Below are 21,505 nucleotides of genomic sequence, written 5' to 3'. Positions count from 1 at the left end.
TTTGTATTAGTCTTAAGCTCCCACCACTCTTTGGGAGCCCTATGTAGGCTTTTGTGCTCCGCTGTTTATTACACGATTACAAGTACAAACATCTCACATATATAAGTATGCGTGTACTCTTAAGCACTCATGCTCCACAATAAATATGCCTTGATATAAAATAAAAATATATTATGATTTTTCTTTTCTTTTCTTTTCTTTTCTTTTATTTTTTTCATTTCAGCTGCTTAGCGTCAAACAACCTTATCGGCCTGCTCGGCATGTTAACAACGATGCTGCTGAAAATTTATGTGCCAGAGGAAGAGTTCAAGGCCTACGTGCGTTGGGATTGCACGTTGAAAGTGTTGTGTCGCTTCTTCGGTCTCAGTTCCGGTTGCATTGCGGCAGTGATGGCCATTGAACGTTGGATGGCGTTGGCGCGGCCGTTCATCTATCATAAGGTTGGTTAACACGTGTGCGTGCTATTTTTAGTCCAGAGATTTCCAATTCACTGTCGAATTGTTTGCCGCACATATGTACATATTTCTTTGCATTATACATAAAGGCATATGTGTATTATACATATGTATGTATGTATACAGAAACTTATGTATCTTTCAGCGTCAAAATTTTTACACGTGTCTAACATATAAATACATATATATTGTTCCTTCTATCGCCCTCGCAGCATATCACATATGAACTTGTGCGCAAAACTATCAATTCGCTTGTGCTCATCGCAGTTGTTATCACGTTCCTACCTTTCATCGGTTTCGGCGCCTACATTGACGAGAGTGACCCAGAAAATCCGAAATGTTTGCGTTATCGCGATGCCGAAGGCTTTTGGAATAAAACATATTCGGTGTTGTTTATGCTTTTCGGTGAGTTTTGGTACTATTACTCTTTTATTCTTTGACGTATATCCAATAAAGATATAACTGTTTATTTATTAAAGAATTCTCTAAGTTGGTATTTTTATGTTAGTGTGAAGAAGCAATAAGCTTTGGCGTTTGGTTTCCGGGTCGTATTGGAAAAACCAGCTCTCATCGCCTGTAATAACTCGATCAAGCAGTGTGGTATCGTTTTCCACTTGTCCCAAACAGTCTTGTATATCCAATAAAGATATAACTGTTTATTTATTAAAGAATTCTCTAAGTTGGTATTTTTATGTTAGTGTGAAGAAGTTGTAAAAAATGTTAATTAATACATGTACACTGTGTAAAATTTTCTACAAACTCAGGGCATTTAGACGTTTTCACAGAAGTCGAGTCTAATAACAGCATTTTTCCAAGTTATTTGCGGAATCAAAAGAAAGTAGTTTTTGACAGGTCGGTCGAAATTTTACTGACAATTTTATTCTCCACATTCAAAGTTTTATTAATGAAAAGCTCCCCGAAATCAGTAGAAACAAGAAGAAGAAAGTGAACTTCGTCTACATCGATGCTATAATACCCTTCAAAGGCGCATAAAAGGGTTCAAACAGATCTTTGTCTTGATATTGATCAATCTGTTTATATGGTTTCTATATGCTATTAAAAAGCGATCTAAACAATACCTTCGAAGATTGTATGATTGTGCGAAATTTCGTATCGATATCTCAAAAACTGAGGGACTAGTTTGCTTATATACAGATGGAAAGACAAAAGGACATGACTAGAGTCGATCTCTACTGCGCACATCCATAATTTATTTGTGATATATTTTATATACCACTTTCGTTCTGAGGTGTTAAACTTTGTGGCAAACTTAATTCAAATACCAGAGTATATGTATAAAGGGTGAACCATTTCGAGGCTCCCTGCTTTTTTAAAGAAAAAACACAGATACTTCAAATTTAATGGGGAATGTTTATTAAAATTCGAAAGAACATTGCTAGGCATTTATTTCTTGAAGAGTATCTGTTTCAAATGTTGGCCGTGCAACGTTTCAGATAGCCAAGCTATGGTCAGGAAGATTTTGCTATGCGTTTGGTGGGAATGGTAGGGAATCATGACATTGAACTGTTTCTTTACGGTCAAACTCAAATTTTGAACTTATACTGTCAACAAATGGGCAGTCTGAGGGAAAAAATCGCCACGAAACAGCTAGATTTTGCCCATAGAAGATGAATTGATGATTCACGGAAAACACCGGTAGCTTGGTTAGCCAACTTATACTCCGCAGCTGACACTAAGTGATTACTATCTGAACCTACATGCGGCGAATAATTTTGATGGTGTAAAGTTCTCTCCAAGTGAAGCTTGTTAAAATCGACTGTCCCAGTTTTTGACTCATAGAGGGGGGTTTCTACGAGGATGACATTTTGAAAGTAACATAAAACGGCAACAATTATTGAAAAAACGGCGCATATTAGACCTAAATCGGATCTTATAACTAACCGTAGTATCGAGAATATTACTGCCGCATCAATTGAGAAAGACCCAAGTCAGTCTCTCACAAACCTTTGGAATGTCTGTGACGTCGTTGTGGCGAATTTTGCGAAAATATCTTGGCCTACATTACACTTACAACATAAAATTGACACAAGAACTGAACCAACAAAATCGTCGTATGTTCATGGATAGAACTGAGCAACAACTTGAAAATGATCCGGACTTTCATCGAAAAATCATCTTCAGCGATGAGGTTCAATTCTGGCTGAATGACTTAATGAATAAACAAAAGATGTGTTATTGGTCAAGCAATCCACACGTACTCCATGAGCCACCATTGCATCTCGAAAAAATTACTGTTTGGTGCGGTTTATTGGCCGGTGGCGTCATCGGGCCATACTTCTTCCGTGATGATCAAGAACGGCACGTTACCGTGAATGGGAATCGCTACCGCGCAACGATAACCGAATATTTTTGGTCCGAAGTATATGATATGGACTTGGACAATAATTGGCCGCCTTGGTCGTGTGAATTGACGCTGTTAGACTATTTCTTGTGAGGCTACTTCAAGTCTATGGTCTATGCCAACAAGCCAGCGACGATTGATGAACTTCGTACGAATATCGAACGAACGTGAAATTGCAGCCGTTTCGTCCGATTTATGCTTGAAAAGCTTTGAAAATTGGGTTCAGCGTCTGGACTTCTGCAAGCGTACCCGTGGTGATCATGCAAAAGTAATCGAGTTCCATGCATAATGGCATCGAATGTACTTTCACAGGAATTAAGAACCTCATTGATATCCCAAACCGTTTTATTGAAAAAAGCCGTTGTTGAAAAATCCGTTATACTCTCAATTGAGTTATACGACGTTCCTTGAAAAAGTCTTATTATTATTATTATATTTCTTAAGGAAGTTGTTACGCCTTCATGAATACCTATTTTGTTGCCTTCAAAGTAATCCCCTCAGGCACTTCAGCCAGCCTTTTTTTCCAATAGTCAAAACACTTAAAAAGCATTGTTTGTGGTCTCTTTTATCTCCTCCTTCCATGCCGTTTTTATCTCCCCAATCGTGGCGTAGCTTCGTCCTTTCACGAACTTCATTAGTTTTAGGAACAAAAAAGTCACAGGAAATAGTAAGCAGGGTCGTTATCTTAGCTTCACTATATTCCACAGTCAACATTCGGGATGCGTACGAGCCATTAACTTTTTGTAGAATTTTATACAAGTTATTTGATCTATTTTTTTTGAAAAAATAAGCTAAAATCGAAGACGAACAAAAACGCGTCCAAGCAAACCAGTTGTCAAAAATTGACTAATCATGCAAAATGACCGACTTTGTCAGCATAAGTAAGGGATATGAATACCGAAAATCGAATACACGTAGTCCTCGAAAACTCAAACAAAAAATGCAAACCTCGTAATTACAATCTTTAATCTCTGATTTACAATAATTTCTACATATTTTTCAACTTACCTACTAAATTTGCATGTATTTGCTTTGCTCGCTCATTACAGGTTCACTTTTGTGCGTCGTCATTGTTGCTTGCAATTTGTTCGTGACACGCGTACTCTGCTTCATCGGACGCACACGCACCACCAAGCGACACATGCACTACGATATGGTGAATCGCGAAAAGGGCAGCGTAAGTCGCATTGAGGGCGAACCGAGCAGCGGCTCCTCGCTGTATCATCACAGCAACAGTGTCACAATGACGGCAGACGCCTCCCCCGATGAGATTAAATTCGCCAAACTGATGGCCTACCTGAGCATCTCCTTCGTCATCTGTTGGATGCCGCAAATGGTAAGCGACAAAAGAATAAAACAGCAATTGAGCTCCTTATTAATGCTTTACGCTTCGCAGATTGCCATACCGATGGCCATTTTACCGAACCGTGTGCCGAAGGCGCATCCCTTCTTCATTTTGGCCGATGTGCTGATGGCACTGCACTTCACCTCGGATCCATACATTTATGTGCTCAGCCGGACGAAGCACTCCTACATTTTGGGCTGTTTCAAGCGCTGTCGCTGCGAACTGCGACGCTCGCATAGTGATCAGAGCCGGCTGCGTACCACCATCGAGCAGAATACGTCGGATTGTGGACTGAACTGAGGTTCGTGGCGTGGCGCACGAGCGCCGGCGCGTACAAGTATTTTGAATTTCTAGTTATATGTACATATGTCATATATGTATGTATTTAATATATATTTTTTACTCTATACTTTTTTAATGGAAAGTGAAAGTGTGTTTAGAGAGTTGGTTAGAAAGTAACGGTGCAAATGCTTGTAATGACTGCTGATTGGCAACGGGTTGATGTACTGGTGTGAATGCTGAACGAACAAAACCAAATAATTATACATACCGTTATTCCTTAAAGACATGTCAAAGTATTTATCCTAAAATTGTACTTAAAAAGGCGTATTTTGAAAATCCAAAAAATTTATAAATTTATTAGTGTTTGTAATAATTTCTTAGGGGTGCTTAAAAACTAAGTTGTATAGAAAACCGCACAAAAAATGTTACAAAGTGATAATTTTACGCCATTGTTTAACTGCACGCGAAGATCTAAGTACGTATATATACTATGTCTGTCCATAAAAACTTTTGTTTATACGATTTTGTAGTCACTAGTACATATTACACACATCTAAATATAAATTAGCTTGTAAGTTACAAATAAATTCGAAATTCTGTACTTATAAAGTATGAAATAATATTTGTTTGGCATAAATCTAATTAAAATAATATATTTTTAATATACATACTTAAATAAAAAAAAAATATGTTTGTAACGTCATTTAAATACACCAGCGTACTATTCCAGACATTCTAGAATATTTTTTATAGCCTCAACAGTCAAGTTCAACACTCAATCAAGTTTGCCACGAAGTTTGTACGTGGTCCGTAACACCACTGAAACGGCAGAGACACTATGGAATATGTATATAAGTACATACATATACTTATATATAAACGACCTTTTCTCCCCAAGAAGCTGGTCATTTGTCAGAACCATCGATATCGACTCATTATTGGATATGGCTGCCGTACAAAGTGAGCGATCAATCATGTTCTTGTATGGACAACTTTTCTTCACGAAATAGATTATTATGCAAAGTTTCGCTGGATTGGACTGAGTCAACTTAAAAAAATGTATTGAACCAATCGTTAAAATTCTTTAAAAACCTTCAAAATAGGCTCCTTCTGCGTCGATGCAGCGTTGCCAGCAAGGCGTCACAGAAGGCATTCTCCGAAATAACCTTGAGAGCCGAGGTGCATTCCGTTTGTATCACCTCTGTCGTCTCAAAATGCTTGCCTTTCATCGGCCTTTTCAAGCAAGGAAACAAAAAAAAAAGTCCGGGGGACACATCTGGGCTGAAGGGCGGCTGCGGAAGAGTTGGAATGCCGGCCTTGGTTAGGTAGCTGTTCACAAGAAAGGCGGTGTGAGCCGGAGCGTTGTCGTGATGCAACTTATAATCGGCTACGAAGTCTTGTAGGACCCAATTGACTCGCTCGTTTCGAGTCTCTTGAGGACTGAACCACAGATTTTGATAAATTTAACATCTGGGTAATTAAAAGAATACTTAGTCGACGGTCTGAGCTCAAAATTTTGCGCACATGAGTCATATTGTCGGTGTTTGTCGGAGAAATGTTCTCCTGATGTTCCTAAAAAGCGGTTCCTCTTCTGCGAGGGTGATTTCTGCGAAAGCAACCGAGCAGGAATTGCTTGGAGAGGCGATTGTTATACTCTTTTACAGGTAGCATGCATGCGGATCTCACAATGTACTTGTTCAATGAGAGACATCGGGAGACGTCCTGTTATTGTCCGGAGTGCGGTATTTTGACAGGTTTGTATCTTCTCCATCTGCATCCTGCTTCATTCAGGCGACCATATTAGAGCGCATAATTTATAACCCGCAGGCCGGCCGTTGACCAGCAACGTTTCTTTGTATATGTCCTAGGTGCTACCTGAGGATGACGATCTTCTTGTACTCTGTACTTTTGTGACAGTCGCGGGTGTGTGCGGAGTGCAGACTGTCGAATGTTTGTGAATGGGTGACCGTGGATTTAGTAGGGGAAAGTTTAAGGCTCCTAGCAGTGAAGAAGAGAGAAATTTCTGAGAGATAACATTTACTTTTCAACATGGACCATCAATGCCATTGTCCGGCACAATTATCATACAATCACCTGCGTATGAGGTTATAGACTCCTTCTGCTGGTTGTGGAAGTTTCGAAATACAGTGATTAAACCGTAGTGAGGAGAGGACAGCACCCTGCGAAACTGTCTGTTTCATTTTTCTGAATCTAGAATGTCGGGCGCTCGGGTAGTACATTGTCCACCTCTTGAATCCTGGAAGAAGCGTGGTTTGTTCGATATCCTTTAGTAGTGTTGCATGGTTGACTGTGTCGAAGCCTTTCGGCAAGTCCAACGCTACTAGTGCAATCCTCTTTCTGGGCAGTTTCTGGATAAGTTTCTGAAGTTAAGGATCCGAGCTACATGGACATTCATGACGCTAAGTGCTGTGCTGTCTTTTGACTTTTTGTGCAGCCATCGGGTAACACATCTTTTCGCCTTATCCACCGAAGAGCGTACTTGCTCAGGCCCGAGGAGGCACGACCATCGAATTGGATTTCGACTCAATTACCGTCGTGTCTCCTCGGATTGGACAGGGATTTACGCAAGCTTGCTCACTCCAGTGGAACGATTGTATGCCTTCAGGTGCTCTACCCATTTCGGCCATTTATGCTGACTTACCAGTTGTCGAATTGAAGTTTAGATTCCTTATGCGGGGATCACAGGGATCGACCAGGCATAAGGAGTCGTGCTCATTTGATAAGACTGATGATTCGACTGGGAAAATGGGTCGAACTTCTTTGCGGTTGCGCAAAAAGGCTCCAACATAATTTCACTTTGATTAGATGCAACTCATTGTAATGGTTGGTGCCTTTTTAAGACCTCTACAGTCGAACAAAATGAACCCAGATGGCGCATTGGGCCGCCACTTCAACTGATTGGCCAACAGGGAATCTCTACGATCCCACGAGCTCCACTAGGCATCATGGTTTCAAGTGTGATCAAGGGGAAGGCATATAGATAGTTGCAGTCTAAGAAACCAACCTAAACAGCCCTTCTAAGATGCGCTGGTTTCAACATTTTGTGTAAAAATCGCGAGCGAGATAGTGATGGTAGCCTAGCACCACACCGTGTATTATCATCGACATCGACCGCACCTAGGGACATCAAGAGGTCATTCCTCAATTACGTCGACGGCATCAGACAATTTGCCGACCAAACTTCGGACTCAACAAACTTCCGACAACTACTGACCGCCATTCTCAGTGGAGCCATCAACAGCTTCACCGACTCCCTTCAAGTGAATGGCGTACTCGGAGTCAGACTACCACCCATTGCATACGAAGAGCTCGGGTTGCCGCGAGAAACGAAAGTGACCCAATAAATGAACACAGAAGTCCGTTTTCTATTTTGTACATCTAAAGGTTTTTTTATTTACCTCTTAAAATATGCTTTTACATTTTATAATGCATAATACAGCATCAAATCCAGTGTACCTCTTCGGCTTGTGATTCAAAACACCACACACAAGACAATTCTTCTCTTCAAATACTCATTCACACATTTGCAAAAAGGTTTGCATGTGCGCCCCTTACTCTTTTTGTTATGATTTTGACAATATTTACTGGCTTTGTTGTGTCTTAAATGTTTTTCTCATTGTTTATTTTGCTTTTAGAGTAGAATATGTTTTAATCGCATATTTCAATGAAATATTACTTTTCCATAGATCTTCAGCAAGAGTATGATTACTGCTAATGAAGTTTGCAATAAGTTAATAATAAATTATTAATGTAGAATAGGTATATATTGAATTTATAGTTTTGTTTATTAATTATATCTTGTCAAGTTGCAAAACATAAGGGTTTTTTGTTTTTATGTATAATTTGTTGGAAAGTAGTACAACTAAACTTAAATAGTGGAAATCATTATTTTCTTTTAATTTTTTGTTTGTCTAGTTAAACGTTTACACTCAAACTATTTGCTTAGTAGCGATTGTAACGTCCACGTCCACGACCACGCGGCGTTGCTTTTGGTGCGGCGCGAGCTGGTGTTGCTTTTTTGGCCGGCGATGTTTCAGCTGTGGGTGTGACTGGTGCTGGTGTTGCTGGAGCGGGTTTGGCTGGTGTCTTGACAGGCTCGGGCTTTGGCTGTTCTTTAACAGGCTCTGGTTCTGGCTCTGGCTCAGGCTCGGGATCGACCTCAGCCTCGGCTTCGCCATCTTGTTCTTGTGCCTCCATTTCCTCATCGCCGGCCTCTTCATCGCCCTCCTCGCCTTCGGCGGCCTCACCATTCTCATTCATCTCTACATCTTCATCATCACCAGTCGCCTCGGATGGATCGTACAGTTCACCCTCGGCGGCTTCACCACCCTCACCCTCACCCTCTTCACCATTTTCTACCTTAACTTCGGTGGCAGCTGCTTCAGCTTCCTCCAACTTGCGCTTCTTGCGTTCACTCTCCTCAAGAGCGGCGGCAGCGCGTTTTTGCGCGATCTTAGTATCGCTCGCTTTCTCGTTAATGAACTTCAAGAAGTTGCGGTGATGGGTAACGGTGCGAGAATGCACCTCAACGGTCTTTTCTGTATCGAAGAATTTGCCGCATAGCGAGCACTCGAAGCACTCCAATTTCGTAATGAGACCGGAACCAACTGGACGTGTCCAATTGTATTTGGGCAAACGTGTATCGACTTCAGTCGGTATTTCATCACCATCAGAGAAGTCCAAAATGCAGTCTTCTGGATCGACGGGCAAAGCGACCTCTTCCTCTTCTTGTGTTTCATTTAAATCTTCGCCCTCTTTGGTTTCATCAGCGCCCTCTTCACCCTCTTTCTTCTCAGCCTCTTCGCCTTCGGCTTCCTCACCTTCAGCAGCTTCTTCTCCCTCCTTCTTGACTTCACCCTCACCCTCGGCCTTCTTGGCAACAGGCTTCTTCCTCTTCTTTTGTGGTGGACGCAAGTCCTTCGACTCCTCTTCTTCGGTATGAATAGTCAATGTGTTGCGTTTACGTTCACCAACCTTGGTATTCTTCTCGGCGGCCTTTTGCAAGTGATCAGCGGATAACAAATGTGTATCGTAATCAATGCGTGTAGCGAATTCCTTATTGCACTCAATACATTTGGGATGCAAGAACTTCTTCAAACTCAAGTGACCCTCCGATTTACGATGCGCCGAAATATGACCATGGAAATTCAAATCGCACATAGTACAATATTCCAATTGGCGTTGCTTGGTCTTGCCCATGCGCTTCAAACGATCCAATTCAATCGATTTCAATTGCTCAGCGATCTTGGCCTCTTGGCGTATCATATTAGCCTTTAGGCGATAGCTCTCTTCGATGCCCTCGCGCATCATTAAATGTGTGCGACCCTTAATGTGATTCTCGAACGAGTTGGCGTCCCACATATGTTTCTTACACAAATGGCAATAGAACATGTCGTTGGGTACGCTGGCATAGGGTGACTCCTTGCTGTTGTTGTGTAGTGAAATTATTCACACGCAAAACAATTTGGCATTTCAAATTTGTTTTGGATTTTTTGAGTTGATAGAAATGGAAATACACATAAAAAGAAAGAATATTAGTTTTCTGTATTTAAAAATCTTTTGCTGTAATAAATATAAATAAGGAAGTAAAAATGTTTATAAATTGGGGCAACGCGATGGATTTCGATGTTAATGTGTACTAAAAATATTACATTAGGTGTGTGTTAAATTTTGAAGACAATAATACGAATGAGGCATGAAAATGGATCTGAGAAAAACGCAGAATTACACCGCATAAGAGCGGGCAGTTTAAGTGACATGACTTCAGTGATTTTATATATGTATGCTACAAGCGGTTCAGGGAGTTTCGACATTATTGCTATCTTTAAAGATGGAATAGGAAGAAGCCAGTGAATTGTCGAATGGTTATTGAGTTGCTTTATATTTTAACATTGGAGTTATTAAAAGCGGATTAAAATCTGAAAATAAATTTTAAATAAACTGATTTATTGAGTTCTAAAAGCCCCTTAGGCATTTTGAAATATTGCATAAAAAAAATTCAAATTGAAGGTATACATACATAAATAAAAACTTATTGGTGCAGAATATTTCTCACGCTTTTAGATAAGTCTGTTCTTGGATATATAAAAAAATATATATAATGGGTTGGTTATGAATATAAATATTTCTACAAGTTCCTCTTATGACATTTAATTTGTTAAAATCGTTAAAAATTAACTTTTCATATTAGTTTCATAATTTAACACACTGCTAATGAAATATTATCCAAGTCTTGAAGTGATTTTCTCTATCAATACGCAAATTTTATTATATATTTATTTGCCATTTAATTCACTTCTAAACCGTACACAAATCTGTCTTCATCTAAAACAAATAATATTTGTACTTGTCCTTGAATTACGAGCGATTTTTCGAATTAATAGAAAATTCCTTTAAAAAATTATAGTTGTGACTTACAAGTGCTTGACATCATCTGTTGATTTAACATTCAATCAAAACATCAGCTTAAAATGATTGAAGCAAAAAATGCGGCAACAGTGCAACGCTGGTGCTCAGCTGTTGGTTTGCAAAAAACTGTAGTCTTGTTTGTATTAATGCAGTGGCATTTTAAAAACGTTTATAAGGTGACTTACATATTTTAATGCGTTTTTTTTTTAAATTTAGCAATAGCGATTGACAAATAGCAAGTAAACGTTAACGTTAACGGTACAATAGTATACACAGCACTTTCCATAAAATTCGGCCACATTGTTAATATAAAGAAATTGCAAATTTTAACAAGAAAATCGCTTAATTAGCTGAAAACAACAAATATAAAATGTTTTCTAATTTAAAAAAAAATCTCGAAACACTGAAATCTGTGCATTTGTGGCATTTTTCTGAAGAGAAACATCATATTTGTATATAAGCATTGCGAAAAATTTTTAGGTTTATAAACGCTCATAATTCCAAGAACTGATATTATTTTTAGATAAATAAATTCAAGGTAGCCTGTAATACGTATTTTGATGATAAGATAGTATATAGGTGGAAAATGCGCCTCGGGTAGTTAACAAATAAAGTAAAAATGTTAAGATATTTAAAATTGTAATTTAAAAAATTAAAATAACATGTCCGCTGAAAATGTGCTTTAAAAATATATATATAAAATGCTATATAAGATATTAAAATAAAAAAATAAATAAAAACAAAACACAGTTAAATTTCATGATCGTACATCCCGCCCAGAACCCACATTCCCACCTACAGGCTTTTTATCATCATTCCACATCAACTTGCCGCCCCTCCATGCATATGTATGTATATGTAACGTCAACAGACGCAACTATTTGCGCACATTGCTTTTATTACAGTAGGGACACCCATGTACAATTAACAATATATAAAAAATGGCATAGAAAGTGGAAATGCTTATATAGTAATATGTATATTGGGTTATAAAGAGGAATCCCCATTAATATATAGATATATTGCATTATACTTGGCTTAAAAATGATGTAGGTTTTTTTATTATTATTATGTAAATATTTTTGTTTTGGTTCGAAATTGAAATTGTAGTAAAAAACTTGTTGAAAATTCTTTTTGTTTTTTGTTTGTGAAAAACGCTTACCTCTCAGTTTTCTTATCGCCAGAAGCGGTATCCTTCTTTTTGTTATTGTTGGCATTTTTAGCCAAAAGTTTCTTAGCACGATCGAAAGCATTCTGCTTGCGAATTCCGCCAGCGCCTTGCTTTTGTGCTGATTTAGCACCAGCTGCGCCACGGTTTTGAAAACCTCCTTGAGCACGGCGATTATTAATGCGATTGCCAGGAGCACCACGATTGACCATCTTTTTTATACAAATGTTATGTGATTTGTTTTATAATTTAATATATAGAATATATTTAGAAATATATGCGCACACATTTTCGTATTTGTATTGATATTGGAAACATGCATGAATTTTAGTTTCGTTTCCACATGTAGAAAGAGAAACAAATTTTTTTTTTGTTTTTTTAATGATGCATACACATACAAATGCAGCGTGTGAAATGCACAGATTTTTTGCAAATATTTTCATAATAGATTATATTAAGTTTCACATTAATTTGCATTTATAGAACACAAATTCAATACAACAGTAATTTGCATTTGACATTTGTATATACATTTTTTTTTAATATTCGAAGCACAATTCATCATCGTCGTGGAAATTGTATGCGTTCAGAGGCGCATTTACACATTTTTTAATATTGTTTAGTAATGTCGTTGAAGATTTTTGTTTTTATATTCATCAGTAGTTGTAATATTGTATATAGATATGTAATAACATACATAAGAATTTTTAGATATCCGTAGAACACATAATACAATATCAGATATATAGTTTCGTTTGTTTAATGAATTTTTGTTCATGTTTGTTATATTATAATATTTCGTTTATAAGATGTGTCAGTTCGTTGGCATATTTGGCAATCGGCAAAGAATGGAGCATTTAAAGTGTAGACGGATTGGTAGGATGGCGGAGAGCAGCAATGGCATCAGCAACACACATGCACATGAGCACAGGATTAGCCGAAATGGCATCATGCATGAGCGTGTGTGCGTATATACAGATATGTATACATATATGTATTTGCATATTTGATGAGACAACATTTATATATTATTGAAGTTTTTAATCAAAGTATTCAAATAGAGTCGTTGAAGTTTTCATTGCATATATCAGATTTTTGATATAACCCATGGTGATGTGGTTAGACATTTTAAAAATACACATTTATGCGAACAATTGCAATTCGGTTCGGGGAAAACGCGTTTCATCATATATATATCGTTAGCATATCAGATTTCATTTGTAGTTCAATATTTTCGTTTTGGTTTCGATTTTTGCATCAACATAATTATAAGTTAGAAATAATTTTGGTTTTAAAAAAATGTTCATTCAGGTTTGTTTTTTTTTTCGTTTTTTTGATTGTTTTTCAGTCAGCAGCATTTGAATTGCAATAAAGAATCGTTGAGAAAGCACCAGACCAGTAGTGTACATGTTGTAGCAGTTAAAACAAGCAGTAGATTAGGCAGAGATCATCATCGACCGATCGTTTTTGTGTATGAAACAGTTGTGAACGCACCAACAGGTTGAAGACATCGGTTGCACATTTACATTCGATCAGTAATTGCATTTGTAGGCGGCAGTTATGCAGCGTGAATTTGAATAGCGTAAATGCCATAAGTGTGTTTGGTTGTGTTTGTTCGCATTTGCGTCCACATGTACAATTATATGATTTTCGATCACAATTATATATTTTTGGGGAAGGAAAATGTGTTAATTTTTGTACGTAATAGAAATTCGAAAACCAATTGACATATTGTGCGTGATAACGCAGCATAAATGACGCAAGCGATTACAAAACATCAATAATAACAACAACAGCAGCATACGCATTATCATAACGCGAAACATAACCGCATCATTGCATTTGCAACATTTTCGATCACAATCGACACGCGTCAGATGGAACAATTGAACAAATTAGAGGTTCAGTTCAGTGCGATTTAGGGTTTTGTTTTGTTTTTGTACATATATATATGGAGAAGAGAATAAAAGAAAGTAAACAATTGCTAATTAGAAACTTGGAATTAATTATCCAGCGTATAAAAGTACAACAAATTAATTTTGTTTGCAAGTCTTAAATTATAAAATATACATTTTATGAAATAATTCATAATAGATATACGCTGTTTGACAGTGGCTTAAAGTTAATAGTTGGAAGAAACTAAAAGAGCTAAAGTACTTGTAGCTGAATTCTGTTGTATTACACAACATTATTGCATACAATTGATATTACAACTAAGTGTACTTTTTCTTACTATATCATATAGAAAAATTATAAGGTACATTTTAATGGTACTGCTAAAAAAAATTGTGCACTAATACAGAATAATTTTATCTCCTCTCTTGTGTACTGTAAAAATATAGCATTTAAAATGGGCAAATGCTTTTTTACTTGAAAGCCTCCAATGCACAATCCTTTTACAATTCGTATCAATTTACAATTTGGATAGGTGAAATTTTTAAAAAGCTACACATTATATTCAAAAAACTTTAATTACAGTATTTGTCCTTAAAACTTCGATGCTTCTCGGTTTTGAAGTACAAAATGAATTTTAAGTGTTATAATTCTTTACAAAATACAAATATATATTTTAAGCATAAAATTAATCGATACTTTGTATATCGCATGTGTGATAGATATTAAAATCAACACTTTTCGATTAACCAATTCAAAACGGAGAAAAATTACTTTGAAATGTCTACTTCTGATAATTTCTTTTTTTTAAAGACTTGCTTTTTACAGATCTCAATTTGTAATACACTTTTTTTATATCTATATCGCATTACTACTAAACATTTGAGTTTAAGAAAGCAAATCATTATTGTTAAAAAATCATTTCGTCTACCCCACATGCGATATACATTGGTTAGCACTTCTGCAAACTGTTCCAGTCCGCATACAGCATTTGTGCTACCATAAGTAGTGAAAACAAAAAATTAACTTTTATAAGAAAACTACAACTTAAAATTTGTAAAACGGGAAAAAATCATATACATACCGGTCCGCCGCGTTGATTGCGATTGCCCATACCGCCTCCTCCGCCGCGTGGCAGATCCAACAGAGATGGTGGATTTTGGTTTCTGAACAAGTTGTTCAACAAGTTATTAGCCAAATTAATGGCCTGTGCGTTCATGCCTTGGCCACCGCCGCCTTGACGCATGTTGCCACCGCCAAAGTTACCACCGGCATTTGGGGTATCCCACGGCGACATGTTCATGTTTCCCATGCGATTGGCACCCATTGGGCCACCACCATAATTATTACCGCCGAAATTGCGGTTGCGATTCTGATTACCTCGGAATGCCATTTTCTTATTTGTGTTGTTATTAACCTGTTTAACGCTATAACAAAATAAAAATAAAACATATTAATATACATATATTTTTTTACATAATGCATTATATAAATATTATTCAAAATTAAAAGGTTAAATGCTGCAAAAGCCGCATAGTCTTCTCTGCATACCTGGGAGACATTTGGTTTTGTAAAATTTTAAATTTAGAATTTCCAAAAGTTGAAATAATAATAATCAACAAAGCACATACACAACATTCACTAACATAGAACAAGCGTAATAGCTAGTACTTTATTAGTTTTCTTTTTAGAGGATTATCTAAATGCAAATGATCGAAAAATATCTGAAAAACAAAAAAAACAGCAAAAAGGTGTGCTTTAAATTATCAGCAACAAAATGATCATTAATTTTAGAATAGAATATTTACATTAGAATTTTGTAGTAAAGAAATTTTGAAAATGTTAGTTTTCTCCTAAGACATATGGTTATTGTATATTAAATGTAAAAGTAACATATATATATGAAGGTAAGCACGACCGCTTTTTCACATTTTGTGTATGTACACTTATTTTACGCGCGAACGAGTGGGTAGTATACAACAAAAGTGTAGATACTCACGAAAAAGCGGGAGAACGAACATAAACTTGTTCGCATATTATTTGCCCGAACGAACGAATATTCTTGCCCTGTTAACACCAGAGAAAAAACTAAGCAAAATGGCTTAAAGCACAAATACAAGTGTGAATAACCTCATTTTTACAGAAATCCATTAATCACGTTCTACCTGATATGAAAAGATGGGCCTTGCAGACACAAAATGGTAGTTTTGGAGAAATTAAAATAAGCCGACCGGCCGGCATTTAGGAAAATATTATAATGAGATGCTAAAAAAGAAACTTTCACAACTTTTTTCTAGAATGTTATCTAAGCGTGGTTGAGTCACATTTTTACAATTTTTCACCAGAATTTTGCGGAACTTGTCAAACAAGTAGCAAATTGTATACACACACAAAACGATTTGCAAATGGATGTAAAAAAAAAAGAGAAAATATGTAAAGGCGAAAACAAAATGGCGCCTTCTGTGGCAAATTTTCTATAAATGAAAATTTTTCTCAACTGTTTCGAAGAATATTTCATAAAACAAAACTTTTAACGAACTTTTTCGGAAAATTACAAATGTATAACACGTAACTTAAAATAGACTTGAAAATTTAGTTGCATAGTACGACTGTACTTTTCTTTGCATGCGGGTTAATAATCCAGAAATTAAGTTAACCTTCGACTGTTTTTTAATTGTAAGTGAATAATTTGTGCAATGAACTTAAAAAAGGCATTTAATTGTAATAACCAGTTAAAATTGCAAGCATTTTACTTAAAAAAAAAAATCGATAACATTTTCACCAGTATACATACTAAAATCTATGCGAAGAACCCTTACCAAGGAAGAAAAAGTATTCTGTTGTATTATAAAACCTTAATCGAATAATAATTTGCTCACCTTCTGACGAAGAATTAACTTTCACAGTATTATATTATGATATATTTGTAAAATTTCACAATCTTTCTTCAATTGAAGAAAATTAAAGATGGCGACGGTGTAATTTTATTTTTTATGAACAAAATCGCGCTCACGCACAAGTATTACACGAGCAAAGAACGAAGAACGAATGAATAAACGACATCGTTTGGAAAACTTCGAAAGCAATCGTCTGGATGTGAAAACGAGCGAGTAGCCACAGAGCATTGCCAGTTTGTTAATTTTCAAATCTATCGAGGTATAGGTAACACTGTGTTTACACAATGTTTTCTAGTTCGAAGGGAATACGTTTTGTTAATTATAATATAAAACTGCATTGGTTTTTCACAGTACTTTAAACCTAAAGTCATAAATTAGACGTTTATCACAAAAATTTATTTGTTATTTTAATGAGTGCTTGAATTTATTATATATATTTTTACTTTTTTTACACTGCAATGTTATTAATTTTTTGCTTAATATTTTACTCTTTTTTATGAAGGGATCTGTAAATATGTTGTGTAGTAGAAAAATTTATATATAATTTAATTAAAATTATATATAATATTTATATATAATTTAATTTAGAATAATTTTGAAAAAATTTTCCTCGCTGCAACTCTGTACTCGTAAACTATTTTGGCGGAAAAAGAAGAAGTCAGTAGTTTTGGTGGATTGCAGTGAATTGCAAACGGATCTCAAGTTTTCTGGTTTAATAAAAAAATATAAAGAACTAAATAATTTCTAAAACAAAAAAATCTATGTTGTTATTGTATTTTCAAAGTGTATATATATGTGTATTATCTATCTATCTAATATGTTCCTCTCCTCATACATAAAGGAATTAGCAGCTTCGAGTTTGCAGACGTGAGCTTTGCGCGGAAGTGGCAGTTAATAGGTAACGAGTTGTAAGGAAATAGCTATTACAATATTGAATTACTAATGTATAAATATGTTTCACTATATGCTCAGGTGAACAAATTGAGAAAAGATATGACAATTGGAAACGAGGAGCCGATATAGTTTTATTATTGTTTGGTAAGTCAATGTATTTGCATATCATATATTTTTGGCCAATTTGTTTTTGAGGTTAGTTTTTGGATGTAAGTACTTGGTATAAGGTAATGTTTGTACGCCACAGAGGAATAGAGATAACCAAATGATATTATTGTTGTTTTTAACTTTAAATTAAATGTTGGTAGAAGTGAATTGAATTTCAATGACTTTTACTAGCACTCGTTAAAGAGCAAGGTTATGTCTCCGACATTTAATTCAACATTATTTTATTATTGAAAAGTGTTGAATATGCAGCAATAGAATGTAAAAGCTGATAGTCTTTGCTATTTTTTTTTTTATATATTTTAATTATATAGAAACGCAAGATGTAACATTTTGTTTATCGCTGTTGAAATGCTCAACTCAAGGAAGAAAAATTTCTACTCGTTACTTTTCTATAAACACACGGCAGCTCTGCAATATTAATATTGCCTTATTCAGCAGCGTATATTACGCTACGTGACGTTAGATGGCGCTCGTGCTTCTTAGTGTTGAAATTTGTTTCGAAAAAAAAGATTTAAAACACAAATTTGATTCTAAATAACTCTGTAAATCTTAGAATCTGAGTAAAATACTATCTTGCTGCTAAAATATGAAGCGCGTATGAGTGTGTATTATTATTTACCAAACTTTTTGTTAAATTGAAGAGCATTTCCTGTACTGTGTTTATGTAAAGGCATGTTGAGTTCTTTGGATTTATCAACCCGCTTGCTACATTGCAGTAATTACTATGAAATATAAAATCGAATAATTTGAATATGATGTGTGTGCAGTCACATCCAATTCCCACAACAGCCGGTTCTACGCAGCGGAATTGACCCGTATTTTATCTGGCCAAGGGCTGCTATTTCTGAGATCTGATCCCGTTTAGATCGGCAAGTAATACTATATGTATGTATATTCTATATGATTGACGCTTTAACCACCAAATCTATTTCGGCGTAGCCATTACGCAAAGGTATATTTCAAGTCCTTTACTTGGGTTTTCCAACGCAGGGGCAGTTTCGCTTTTATTTATTTGTTCTTACAAATTGCCAAATATAAATTTATGTACAACATTTGATACGCAACATTCGAAAAAAGCAAAAATGTGAGCGAGTCGATTGCTAAGTTATCTACATACATATGTACATATGTAAATATCTGATCAATGAAAATCTAATTTTCATTGTGAAGAGCATTTAATTTAGAAAGCTTATTCTTCGTGAAAAGTTGACCTATGTAGATAAACTTGTAAAATCTCTAAATATTCTTCAAGCGCATTTTTTTACTTTTATTTCTTTTTAATCAATAAATACAGAACATCAGTAATTTTTCTCAGTTCAGGTATGTTTATATTTCCAACATCAATTTTACAATCATTTTTATTTAACCAATAAATCTATTATAATTTATTTAAAATGTTAATCCTGTTCAAGGTTTGTTCCAGCAAAAATATGCATATTTTCAAAAATTTTATTTCGCTTTTTCGTGTACTTATATCTGTTACAATACATTTGTGCGAAATTCAAGCCTATGTATGTATGTACATATGTATATACTGCTTAAATTGTTGGTATATAAATACAGCAACAATAGTTAAAACATAAATACATACATATAACATATAAGGATAAACCAGGTAGCCTGTGTTTAAATATTAATACATTTTCGTGTAAATCAATTTTTAAACATTTATCACAAAACAATTTGCAATACATACAAACATTAACATTTTCTTTGAATATTTTTTTTTTTGTATTTTAGTTGTTTCAATCATTTTGCTATTTTATTCGTCTATTCTAGATAGAATTATAAATTCGTCTTTCCGGCAGCCGCCTTTATTTCATTGTATACCTGTAGTGTGCATATATAGCATGTATTCAATATATATTATATGTAAGTACAAACCTACATATTCCTCATACAAAACTTCCCTTCATATCTTCTCTTATACTATATATGTATGTACATAAGTATGTTTGTATATATAGACAAATAACGTTTATGAGTGCCGTTATATGTATAAATAACAAAAGGTAGGGTGGCTTAAGAAGCATCTTAGAACAATTCCTAGACCTTTAGAAATGAACGAAGTCATTTAGATGTGTGAGAACATTTTCAAAAAAAGGTGCGAATAATACATACCTACATACATACATATGTGATTATGTATACATGTGTGTAAGTATGTATCTACTATTATTGAGCCGTTTCAGCGATGATTTTGTTGCCTGTTCCAGTACAAGTTTGGGGATTTTTAAGTAGAAAATGTTGACTTAAAAATTTTATTTTCCAAAAGTGGAATTGAAAATCTAGAGTTTGGAATTAAAAATTGTTTAATTTCGTATTAAAAATTGTTAGAATATAAATCATTTGAATGTGTAAGCTTGCCGACCACAGCTCTAGAGTATTGAATATGATGGCTCTGTGCGAGCTGTAATTCAAAATCGTAGAACATGAAGTAGGCAAGGGTGAAAAATGTAAATTTTAAAACTATTTTATTTTTAATTTTTATAAGCTCCCGATGAAAAATTTTTATACTTGGTACTCGGAAATAATTATTGATTTTTTCTTACTAAATCCGTTTCGGATTTTATCCGGCTAATATATTTCGGCGATCTAACACTATTTGGATTGCTTCTATTTAACCGTTACAACAAAAACAATAAAATTTGGCAAACTACCTCCGACGCTTTACAATAAAGAACGTTGACAGCGAACATTATTTCTCGTATAACTCGGAGTATCTCTTGTCGAGAGAGCAAAGTAAATATGAAAGAGCTAACTAACGGTATAGGAATACCTCACATTCAAAAAGAGTGCAGAAATCCATTCTCTGAGTTCAGATTTCAGACCGTTCCCAGGACAGTCGTTTCTATGTAATCGAGACGGACCCGGTTTTTCATTCGGTTAAGAGCTGTTAACGCGGCAGTATTCTATAATATTATGTGAGGAATACTTTCTGTCGCCACTACAGCAACAACAATGAGATCTCAGATACAGTAGACTAAAAATACTATTTTTTCACCACAAAAGTGAAATTTTTATGGTTACAGAAGGCTGTATATTGGGCTCAAGCTTCAAATAAATTATTTTTTATACGCTTGTAAGTAACTCTTATAACAACCAAAAACATTATGGCATAAAAATACATGAATTAATAAACATAGTTGAAGAGTGCGAAGTTTGAGGTTAGGATTCATTCTTCAAATACACTTATCCTGAACAGGCTCATATAACAGTAGTTTACAATATGAAATTATATAATTCATATGATAATTATGCATTGTAACACTTGTGGCATTCTCTAAAGAGTGTTATTTGGTGTCAGTGCTAACAAACAATTTCATCTTTAACCTAGATACAACAAATTAGTGCTACAATTTTTCATTTCATATTTTTCTGTGTCTCGACGGCTTCTATTCATAAAGACTTTTGTTGAAGCTTAGCGCCGCTCGCAACCGATTGCGTATGCGTGGCGAGGTCCAACGTGAGCCTGGCGCCGGTCCCGTGCCATAAACTGAAACAGCTTTTAGATCGTAGGGCGATACACCTTCGTCCACATCGTCCGCCTCGGTTTTGATTTCCATTTTCTGTGGGAAAAATATACATTTTTTCATTAGTATGATCTCGATT

At 35.5% G+C, this 21,505-nt stretch overlaps 3 protein-coding genes across 8 annotated transcripts in view; 1 reads left to right on the top strand and 2 right to left on the bottom strand.

Annotated features, from left to right (window-relative positions):
• LOC120778208 (prostaglandin D2 receptor) overlaps positions 1–5,686 on the top strand; it is a 36,722-nt gene extending 31,036 nt beyond the window's left edge. Inside the window, exons 2-5 of the mRNA XM_040109964.1 lie at positions 224–440; positions 668–860; positions 3,867–4,153; positions 4,214–5,686. Coding sequence (XP_039965898.1) covers positions 224–440; positions 668–860; positions 3,867–4,153; positions 4,214–4,462 — 946 coding nt within the window. The 3' untranslated portion in view covers positions 4,463–5,686. The remainder of the gene's footprint in view (positions 1–223; positions 441–667; positions 861–3,866; positions 4,154–4,213) is intronic.
• Positions 5,687–7,826: 2,140 nt separating this feature from the next.
• On the bottom strand, positions 7,827–16,983 carry LOC120778722 (zinc finger protein on ecdysone puffs). Of its 3 annotated transcripts, XM_040110684.1 has the most exons (5): positions 16,814–16,974; positions 15,486–15,658; positions 15,019–15,361; positions 12,036–12,253; positions 7,827–9,890 (listed from the first exon to the last, which is right to left on the bottom strand). In XM_040110684.1, the coding sequence occupies exons 2-5, from the start codon at positions 15,494–15,496 to the stop codon at positions 8,408–8,410; spliced, it is 2,055 nt and encodes a 684-aa protein (XP_039966618.1). In that variant the 5' UTR covers positions 15,497–15,658; positions 16,814–16,974; the 3' UTR covers positions 7,827–8,407. The 3 variants fall into 3 exon arrangements, with proteins under 3 accessions (XP_039966618.1, XP_039966620.1, XP_039966621.1); XM_040110686.1 differs by lacking the exon at positions 15,486–15,658 and having other exon boundaries at positions 16,814–16,973; XM_040110687.1 differs by lacking the exon at positions 12,036–12,253 and having other exon boundaries at positions 9,740–9,890; positions 16,814–16,983.
• Positions 16,984–19,587: 2,604 nt separating this feature from the next.
• LOC120778162 (transient receptor potential cation channel subfamily A member 1) overlaps positions 19,588–21,505 on the bottom strand; it is a 49,021-nt gene continuing 47,103 nt past the window's right edge. For all 4 annotated transcript variants that reach the window (XM_040109892.1, XM_040109890.1, XM_040109891.1 and 1 more), the window contains one exon: positions 19,588–21,462. In XM_040109892.1, coding sequence (XP_039965826.1) covers positions 21,289–21,462 — 174 coding nt within the window. In that variant the 3' untranslated portion in view covers positions 19,588–21,288. The remainder of the gene's footprint in view (positions 21,463–21,505) is intronic.

The sequence above is a fragment of the Bactrocera tryoni genome, chromosome 5 (assembly GCF_016617805.1).
Source record: "Bactrocera tryoni isolate S06 chromosome 5, CSIRO_BtryS06_freeze2, whole genome shotgun sequence".
Lineage (NCBI taxonomy): Eukaryota > Metazoa > Arthropoda > Insecta > Diptera > Tephritidae > Bactrocera > Bactrocera tryoni.
Note: the sequence above shows the minus strand (reverse complement) of the source record. Positions and strands in the feature narration are given on the sequence as shown.